The 8985-nt window shown below is 63.3% G+C and overlaps 1 protein-coding gene across 1 annotated transcript in view; it reads left to right on the top strand.

Moving 5' to 3' along the window:
- LAD1 (ladinin 1) overlaps positions 1–8756 on the top strand; it is a gene marked incomplete at its 5' end in the record, with an annotated part of 18939 nt that extends 10183 nt beyond the window's left edge. Inside the window, 11 exons of the mRNA XM_019637999.1 lie at positions 513–565; positions 1126–1237; positions 1319–1456; positions 1744–1830; positions 2067–2141; positions 2256–2359; positions 2450–2599; positions 4342–4596; positions 5789–6563; positions 6984–7088; positions 7844–8756. Coding sequence (XP_019493544.1) covers positions 513–565; positions 1126–1237; positions 1319–1456; positions 1744–1830; positions 2067–2141; positions 2256–2359; positions 2450–2599; positions 4342–4596; positions 5789–6563; positions 6984–7088; positions 7844–8104 — 2115 coding nt within the window. The remainder of the gene's footprint in view (positions 1–512; positions 566–1125; positions 1238–1318; positions 1457–1743; positions 1831–2066; positions 2142–2255; positions 2360–2449; positions 2600–4341; positions 4597–5788; positions 6564–6983; positions 7089–7843) is intronic.
- Positions 8757–8985: the final 229 nt, after the last annotated feature.

The following is an 8985-nucleotide window of genomic DNA, read 5'->3' as shown; positions in this document are numbered from 1 at the left end:
CCCCTAACCCGCAGGTCAGGGGCTGGAGTGTCTGGCTGTCCCATCTGGCCACGTTCAGCCTGTTTGCTGAGTGTTGTAGGGCCCAGAGCGAAGGCACAGTCCTTGTCCAGGGTTCCACACCTGGCAGGAAGTCTGCATCCTCCTGGGGGGCGGAGGCCCCATGAGATGCCACAGGGGGGCTTCTGGGAGGGCTTGGGCGGGGCTGCGAAGGAAGCGGGGGTTTTGCCTTGAGGTGAGGGGGTGAGGAGGGGCCCTGAGAACCTGCATGTTTAATGAGCACCCCAGACCCCGAGTGTTGATGGGAGTAGCGTGAGGGCTGTGTCTTGAAAAAACCCAGCTGTCGGATCTGAAAAGCGGCAGGAACTTGAAGCCCTCGGGCACATCCGTCTGCCCCTAAGCCTTTGCTGAGGGCTGGTGGGGTGTGAACATGAGTAAAATGCAGGGCTGCCCTCAAGCCACTCACATCAGGCTCACATCGGCCCATTCGACCTGCCGGGGCTGCCGGGGGGCAGGTGCAGCAGTGGGAATACACTGCTGGGAGCTCACCCTACAGGCTGGAGAACGGGTGACAGCAAGTGACATCTGAATGGGACTCAAAGAACTGGAGGGGGATTTTCCTGATGGGAAAGTAGAGGGAGCAGCCCATGGAAAGGCAAAGTGTGAGGAGCCGGAGGTCTCCGGTTGGGGGCACATAAGCAGTTGGGGGGATGCTGTGTCTGGTCGGGAGGCGGGGACCAGCTCATAGGAGCCTTGTCTGCCGGGCCCTGGAGTTTGGCGCCTGTCCTGGGCCGTCCTGGGTCCTGAGGGGTTCAAGCTCGAAGGACAGGATGGGATTCGCGTGGGCAGGAGTGGTCTGGTGGCAGTGGGCAGAGGTGACGGCAGTGGGAGGGCAGATGGGGAGGGGGTGCAGGGAACATGTGAGGTGAGCCGGGGGGGTGGCAGGTGTTTCTGGTCCTACCGAGGGGGCTGTTTCTAGGGAGCTGTTTCTAGCGAGGACAGTCCCTGGAGTCTAGGTTTTCACGTTGGCCAAGGTGGTGCCGTGCCGCTCGGTGATGGAGGCGGGGCAGGCCTGGTCTCCCGTCCTGGGGGCTCACCTGTCCTGTCCTGTCCTGTCCTGTCCTGCAGCGCCAGCGTGAGGCTCCCAGCCAGCTCGGTCAAGTTAGGCGAGAAGCTGGAGAGATACCACACCGCCATCCAGGTGGGCAGGGCTCTCGCAGGGGGCGGTGGTACCCGCCAGGTGTGTGTGGGGTGGGGGCACGGGGATGGTCTGCACACCTGCCCGCCCTGGTGGGTCACCATTTCTGTCTCCCGTTCCCAGAGGTCTGAGTCCATCAAGTCTCCAGGCCCCTCTCGCACTGAGTTCCTTGTGGCTCCCGTGGGGGTAGCCAGCAAGCGCCACCTTTTCGAGAAGGAGCTGGCGGGCCAGAGCCGAGCAGAACCAGCCTCCAGCCGGAAGGTGAGGGCTCAGGCTGAGGCCCCCTGAGGTCTCCAAACCCAGAGCTTTGTCCTGGCCGTGCCGGGAAGCGGCATGTTTTCCTGCGTCGGTTTTGGCAGAACCCGCCTTGACCTGAGTTGCCGCTCGTATCCTGAGCCCAAGTCTCCGCAGCTCCTGGGGGAGGGGTCAGGGGCCTCTGGGTGCACGTGGGCTGTGCCGGGTGGTCAGCGAGCGAGGGCCTGTCCTGCGCCAGGAACGCCTTGCTCTTCCCAGCGGCCCCACGGCCTGATGGGAGCCTCTCTCTTCAGGAGAACTTGAGACTCTCAGGGGTTGTGACGTCAAGACTCAACCTGTGGATCAGCAGGACCCAGGAGTCCGGGGATCAGGACCCTCAGGTACCCGGTCCCTCCCTGAGGCCTGTGACCAGGGGTGCTTTGGTGGTGAATGAGAGGCATCAGAGGGACCCTGAGAACAAAGGAGACATTCCAGGAGTGGACAGTGGGAGTGGGCGTGTGCACAGAGAAGAGGAACGGGCCTGGGTCTCCCTCTCAGGAAGGGGACGGGCCCGGGGGTCCCGAGCTGCTCCACAGTCTGATGTAGTCCCTGGTCCCCACCCCAATGCCCCTACCAGGAGGTGGCGAGAGAGACTGCAGCTGCCAAGAGGACCCAGCGGGGAAAGAAGGCAGACTCGTCCCTGGACGCTGAGGTGAGGGGAGCGGAGAGGGGCTGCCCTGGAGACCCCACGCCCACCCCGCGCGCTCGCACACAATAACTGGTCTGCACACTCCACGTACCCAGAATGCCCTGGTCCTGCTCTCAGGCTGGTGCGCCCCAACCCCAAGAACCCTGGTCGAGGCCCCAGCTGGCTGTGCCCCCTCCAGCTGTCAATCCCCCGCTCTTCACCCCGCAGACCATGGGGCGTGGGCAAAGGAGCACCTTCCTGTCCAGATACCACCATTCCCTCTCAGACCTAGGAGCCCCCTTCCCTTAATCTGACGGACGTTTGTCCCACAGGTGTGACAAGCGCTGCCCGGACACACCTGCAAGCTTTGCCCTCCCACAGTTGCGTCCCCACTTGCTCTGCTCCTTTTCTGCCTCTGGACCTGGGGCCAGGAGTGTCGGGGACCCTCAGCCAGCCTCTCCCCAGCCCAGCCTCGGAGGCAGGTGTGCCCTGGGGCCCAGCGTCAGCCCGGGCACATCAGCACCCTGCGGCCTCAGTGTCCTGTCCGGGACGCCTGCTTGCTGCGCACTTCCAGGGTCATGGCCGGCCGTCTCCCAAGCAGTCCAGAGCCAGCTGTTCCTTCTGCTCCCAGNCCCGCCTGACATGTCACCAAGGCGTCCTCCGTTGGTCTGTCCCACCTTACCGACGCAGCCCCAGGAGCTGCTGAGGCCGAAACGCTCGTCTTCCCGGATTCTTCTCTTCTCCTCATCACATCCAACCCACCCGCGCTGGCTCTGTCTTCAAAACCTGTCCCAAATCTGTCACTGTCTCCATCTCTGTCGCCACCCAGCTCAAGCCACATTGTTCTCACCTGGCGGTCGCAGGAGCCCCCGACGGGCCCGGCTGCCTGTCTCCCTGCCCCCTCCGGTTTTTCTTTCCATGCAGTAACCAGAGAGATAAATAATAATAATCACGCCCTATCGTGTCACTCCCCTGGGTGAAACGACCCGATGGCTCTCCAGACACTTGGAGGGAACCACATTCATTTCCTGGTCCACGAGGACCTCTGCTTGGCCTTGTCCCCATCCAAGCTCCCTGTGGCCACGGTCCGGCCCCCCGACCCTTCCCCTGAACGCCCAGCTCCTCACGTCTAGGCCTCTTCGCTTGCTGCGCCCTCCTCCTGGGCCACTCTGCTCCTCGGGGCTGAGAGGCCTCCCCGCCCAGTCCCCTCTCTCACAGCACCTCCTACCTTGTTCCATTGTCCTCGGGTCACTTCCTGGCTCTGCCCAACACCCCCACTCGGGACATGCCCTCCAGGAAAGGAGGGCCCTGTGCGTCCCGTCCCTACAGCCAGGCCTGGCATGTCGTGGGTGCTCACAAAATACTTGTTTAGGGGATGTCGGGGCAACCAATGTGATGCTGGACCTGGAGAAAAAGGTTGGCGCCATCGTGTGGCTGCCTTCCTCATTTTAGGAAGGAACGTGAGAGCGAGGACAGGAAGCGACCCTCCCAGGGCGGGCAGGCTAGCGGCCTTCCTCATGGCTGCTGGAGGGCCCTTTTCTGCAGGAGTCTTTTGAGATGCATTTCATATGTGACTCGGTATAGAAGTGTGGGTTTGCATGATTTTTTTCAGAAAGGCATCTGCTCCTTAAATGGAGGCTTGGCTGCCTGGGGAACCCCTGCAGGAGGAATGGGGAGCATGTCACGTTCATCTGTCTCCTGCTGGCAGGACTGTGCGCCCGCCCGCCTCCCCCGTCACCCCGGAGAGGGAGGCGCCACGTTCCCACTGTGGAGTCCAGAGTCAAGGCCGGCCCAGTGGGTCTCATCGGGGATGGTTGTGCCCCCCAGGGGATGTCCGACAATGTCTGGAAACAGTTTTGGTTGTCACACCTGGGGGTGGCACCCTTGGCAGCCAGTGGGTGGAGGCCAGGTGCTATTCAGCGGCCCGCAGTCCAGGGCAGGCCTGCCCACAGAGTGAGCTCTCCGGCCACAATGCCAGCGGTGCCATGGCCCAGAAACTCCGGTCGAACCCAAATCCTGCAGCTTCAGCAGAAATGTCACAACCACTGAATAGACATAACAGTGTGAGCCATACGTAAAATTTTCTGGTAGACACGTTAAGAAAGTAAAAAGAAACAGGCAAACTTGATAATATATCTGACTTACTCCAGTGTATCCAAAATATTATCCCAATATGCAATCAACATACACAATTATTATGTCTTTCGTATTCTCTTCAACGCAGTGTGTTCTGCACAGACAGTGCCCACAGCTGCCCGCAGAGGGCGCCACCTAGAGGCCACGCGTGTCCCGCAGCCCCGCAGGCGGCTGGCCAGGCACTGATGGCCTCTCTGTCCCCCAGCCTGGCTAAGCAGTGGACCCTGGAAGACGAGGAGGAGCAGGAGCGCGAGCGCCGGCGGAGACAGCGGAACCTCAGCTCCGGCGCGGACGACGAGGCTCCCAGACTCGCCCAGAACGGAGGCCGGCCGGCTGCAGAGAGGTGCGCGGTCAGGGCGGGGGGAGGCGTCAGGTCCTGGCCCGGGTGACGGACGAAGTGCAGCCCTCGGCCTGCCCGGGGGAGGAGGCCGAGGGCATGAGCAGGGGCGTCAGCGTCCCCGCCGTCCCCAGCCCCTCCTTGACCCTGCCCGGGTCCACCCGCCTCAGGTCAGGGACCGCTCTGCTCCGTCCATTCCGTCCGGCAGTCAGCACTTGGCTGGGCGTCGGATGGACATAACTCACAGTACCCCGAGAGAGGCGCGACGGACCCACTTACACGTGGAGCCACGGGGTCCAGGCGTTCGCAGGGGACGTGCTGAGAGAACTCCTGAGGGGCAGGGCCTCTGTCGGGCTCTGCGGCTCCACTCTCCCCGTGAAACCGGGCTGCCCCCTCTAGCCCTCACCCTCCACAGTGCACTTCTGGGGGCTAGTCAGACCCCGAATTTGGGGTCTGAGGGAAGGGAACAGAAGGGCCCGGGGTTGACGGACGTCCCCTGGGTGCCAGCCCTGTGCTGGGCCGTCTCATGGGTGAGTCTCATCTCACCTCCTAATGAGCCTGGTTTGCAGACCTGAAGACAAAGGCCCAGTGAATTGACATGTCCCACGTCGCATGGAGAGCAGCTGCCCAGGACGCTAAGCGCCCCTCCTGCGGGAGGCTGTGGGCTGGGCCATTCTCTCATGCCGTCCTCACCCCTGGGTCCCCAGAGAAGGAGCGCCGGGTGCCTGTGGCTGCAGCGCGTGGCGGCCAGCGGTAGGGACGCTCAGAGGTTCCAGGTTCTCGTCCTGCCCCGGCACGAATCGGCTGTGTGACCTATGACAAGTCCCTGAGTATCTCTGGGCTTGATCTCGGCTCTGAGGGCGGGGACTGCATTGATTCCTTTTGATGCTGGCACAGGGCCTGACTCACGGAAAGCTGTGTTTCACTCGCGTGTGTTGACTGGGTTTAAACGCGGGGTGCTTGGACCTTACAGGGGGCTTATAAACTGTTTTGAAAGCGTGGTGTGCTTCGCCCAGTATGTGAAGCAGACAGAAGTGACCCTTACTGAAGTGATGGTGGCGGCGGGGCAGGGCTCTGCCTCTCCCCGCTCCCCGCTGGCCCTGGTGGCCTGCCCATTGGCTCCGACGCCCCAGGGCCTCTCCCCGCTCTGGTAGCCTCTGATTCTATCTTCCATCCCGTTTCTCCTCTCCCGGCTCAGGCTGCCGAACGTAGAAGAAGCCGACGTGCCCAAGCCACGACCCCCAGCCCCCAAAGATGATGGCGAGGACGTCCAGGCCATTCTCAGGACGCGGCAGGAGCGCAGGCAGAGGCGGCAGGCGGTGGAGGTTGCCCAGGCCCCCATCCGGGAGCGGCTGGGGGCAGAGGAAGGGAGGGACCGTTCGGACCCCATGCAGGCCAAGCAGCAGCCCGTCGCGCCCAAGAAGGAGGTGGACGTGCCGCCTCGCCGCAGACTGAGCCGGGAGCAGCGGGGTCCCTGGGCCAAGGAGGAGGAGAGTTTGGCGGGCAGAGAGCCAGCAGGCGGGCAGAAGGGGGTCTCGGAGAAGTCCCCCATGCCAGAGAAGCCGCCGGCCCCGGAAAAGAGGCTGAGCGCAGAGGAAACCTCTGTCTCCAAGAGGAAGTCGCTGCCGGAGAAGACGGCAGCCTCAGAGAAGAAGCCAGTTCTAGAAAAAATTAGCATCTCGGAGAAGCCGCCAGCCCCACGGACGACGTCAGGGTCACAGAAGAGACTGGTGTCTGAGAAAGCGTCCATCTTTGAGAAGTCACCGGTGTCAGAGACAAAGCTGGCCCCAAAGAGGGCGGCACCCTCAGAGCAGCCCCAGGCGCCACCAGCGGCCGGGGAGAGCCAGTCCGCCACCAAGGAGCCGGAGCCAAGAGCAAGGGCCCCTTCTGAGAAGAGCCCCCTGCCCTCGGCAGAGCCGGGGGCGCCCGCCCCTCCCACCGTGGCGTCCCGCCTCCCGCCCATCACACTCCAGGTTGGCAATGCTCCCCCCCCAGCTGTCCTCTGGCCCCCTGTCCGGCTCCTGTCCTCCCACCTTCAGGCTGACTTTGGCTTTCTCTCCCTGCCTGCTAACAGCCCTGGTCAGAATAGGGGACACTGAGGCAGGGCAGGGGCAGCTGTGTGATGGGGAGCGTATCGTCGCCCAGGCTCTGGACCCCAGGGCCCCAGCAGACTGGGGACGCTTCAGGTCCTTCCAGAAGGCCCCCTGGAGAGCTCTGCCTGGTGGTCTGGCACCCCGGGACTTGTCCCCTCCCCACAGCAGAGGCAGAGGACAGCACAGGGCTGCCTTCCTCCCCACCTCGTCCTGAGACGGGCCGGGCCACCTGGGGTCCTCGTGGCAGCGTGGGCTCAGGGCTATGCGCTCCACCTGTGTGACGTGCCTCCATCCATCCAGGTGAAAATTCCCATCAAGGAGGAAGAGGAGGACGTGTTCTCGCCCACGCCGGTCACCTACAGCAGCTCCCTGCAGCGGTCCAGCCCCAGGACCATCTCCTTTCGGGTGAGTCCAGGACACCGGAGGACACGCACAGGGACCCGGCTCAGACACCGGGGGAACCGTGTGCATAGAGGGGGCTTTGGGTCCCCGTGGTGGCCAAGAGCAGAGGCGGGTGGGTTAGCGACCTGGGAGGCAGGTGTGCACACGCACGAGCAGCCCCACCTGGTGGGGAAAGCCAGAACTGCAGGAGGGCGCACGTGGCGGGCATGCCGGCGGGGGCACTGCACCATCACCGGCCCCTGCCCTCACCCCAGAGGGGCGGGCAGAGAGCACCAGGCCTCCCAGTGCTCTGCTCCGCTCAGCCCAGTGGCGCAAGGTGTCTGGCCTGGGGACGCTCACCTCCCCGCTCCAGCGTTTACTCCTAGTCCTTTGTTCACGGGGCCAGTCCCTCATTTGTGACGGACGGGACGGCGCTGTGTGCCAGGCCGTGGGGAGGAGGCTGGAGGCCTGACGTGATCAGAGCCCGTCCCTACCCACAGAACTCCTAGGCAGTGGGGACAGGCAGGAAAGCAGGTGGTGGCGGGTTCCCCAAGAACAGCTGGGGGGGTCTAAGGAACAGCTTCCGACTCAGACTGGTGAATGGGGCAGGCACCTCCCAGACACAGGGGGGCCTTTAACAGACATTCCATTGGGGGTTCAGCAGTAGAGGGGTGGGAGGTCCAAGGAGGAAGTAGTCTGAGAGCTGAGCCCCTCCTTTGAGGGGGCCACAGACCCCCTGGGACCCCCGCCCTCACCAGTGCTTTTCTCTGTCGTTTCAGATGACCCCCAGGAAATACAACTCGGAAGCACCCCTAACCCGCAGGTCAGGGGCTGGAGTGTCTGGCTGTCCCATCTGGCCACGTTCAGCCTGTTTGCTGAGTGTTGTAGGGCCCAGAGCGAAGGCACAGTCCTTGTCCAGGGTTCCACACCTGGCAGGAAGTCTGCATCCTCCTGGGGGGCGGAGGCCCCATGAGATGCCACAGGGGGGCTTCTGGGAGGGCTTGGGCGGGGCTGCGAAGGAAGCGGGGGTTTTGCCTTGAGGTGAGGGGGTGAGGAGGGGCCCTGAGAACCTGCATGTTTAATGAGCACCCCAGACCCCGAGTGTTGATGGGAGTAGCGTGAGGGCTGTGTCTTGAAAAAACCCAGCTGTCGGATCTGAAAAGCGGCAGGAACTTGAAGCCCTCGGGCACATCCGTCTGCCCCTAAGCCTTTGCTGAGGGCTGGTGGGGTGTGAACATGAGTAAAATGCAGGGCTGCCCTCAAGCCACTCACATCAGGCTCACATCGGCCCATTCGACCTGCCGGGGCTGCCGGGGGGCAGGTGCAGCAGTGGGAATACACTGCTGGGAGCTCACCCTACAGGCTGGAGAACGGGTGACAGCAAGTGACATCTGAATGGGACTCAAAGAACTGGAGGGGGATTTTCCTGATGGGAAAGTAGAGGGAGCAGCCCATGGAAAGGCAAAGTGTGAGGAGCCGGAGGTCTCCGGTTGGGGGCACATAAGCAGTTGGGGGGATGCTGTGTCTGGTCGGGAGGCGGGGACCAGCTCATAGGAGCCTTGTCTGCCGGGCCCTGGAGTTTGGCGCCTGTCCTGGGCCGTCCTGGGTCCTGAGGGGTTCAAGCTCGAAGGACAGGATGGGATTCGCGTGGGCAGGAGTGGTCTGGTGGCAGTGGGCAGAGGTGACGGCAGTGGGAGGGCAGATGGGGAGGGGGTGCAGGGAACATGTGAGGTGAGCCGGGGGGGTGGCAGGTGTTTCTGGTCCTACCGAGGGGGCTGTTTCTAGGGAGCTGTTTCTAGCGAGGACAGTCCCTGGAGTCTAGGTTTTCACGTTGGCCAAGGTGGTGCCGTGCCGCTCGGTGATGGAGGCGGGGCAGGCCTGGTCTCCCGTCCTGGGGGCTCACCTGTCCTGTCCTGTCCTG

Source organism: Hipposideros armiger, unplaced genomic scaffold (assembly GCF_001890085.2).
Source record: "Hipposideros armiger isolate ML-2016 unplaced genomic scaffold, ASM189008v1 scaffold_37, whole genome shotgun sequence".
In the NCBI taxonomy this organism is placed as follows: Eukaryota; Metazoa; Chordata; class Mammalia; order Chiroptera; family Hipposideridae; genus Hipposideros; species Hipposideros armiger.
The sequence above is the reverse complement of the archived record's forward strand: the minus strand, read 5'-3'. Positions and strand labels throughout refer to the sequence as shown.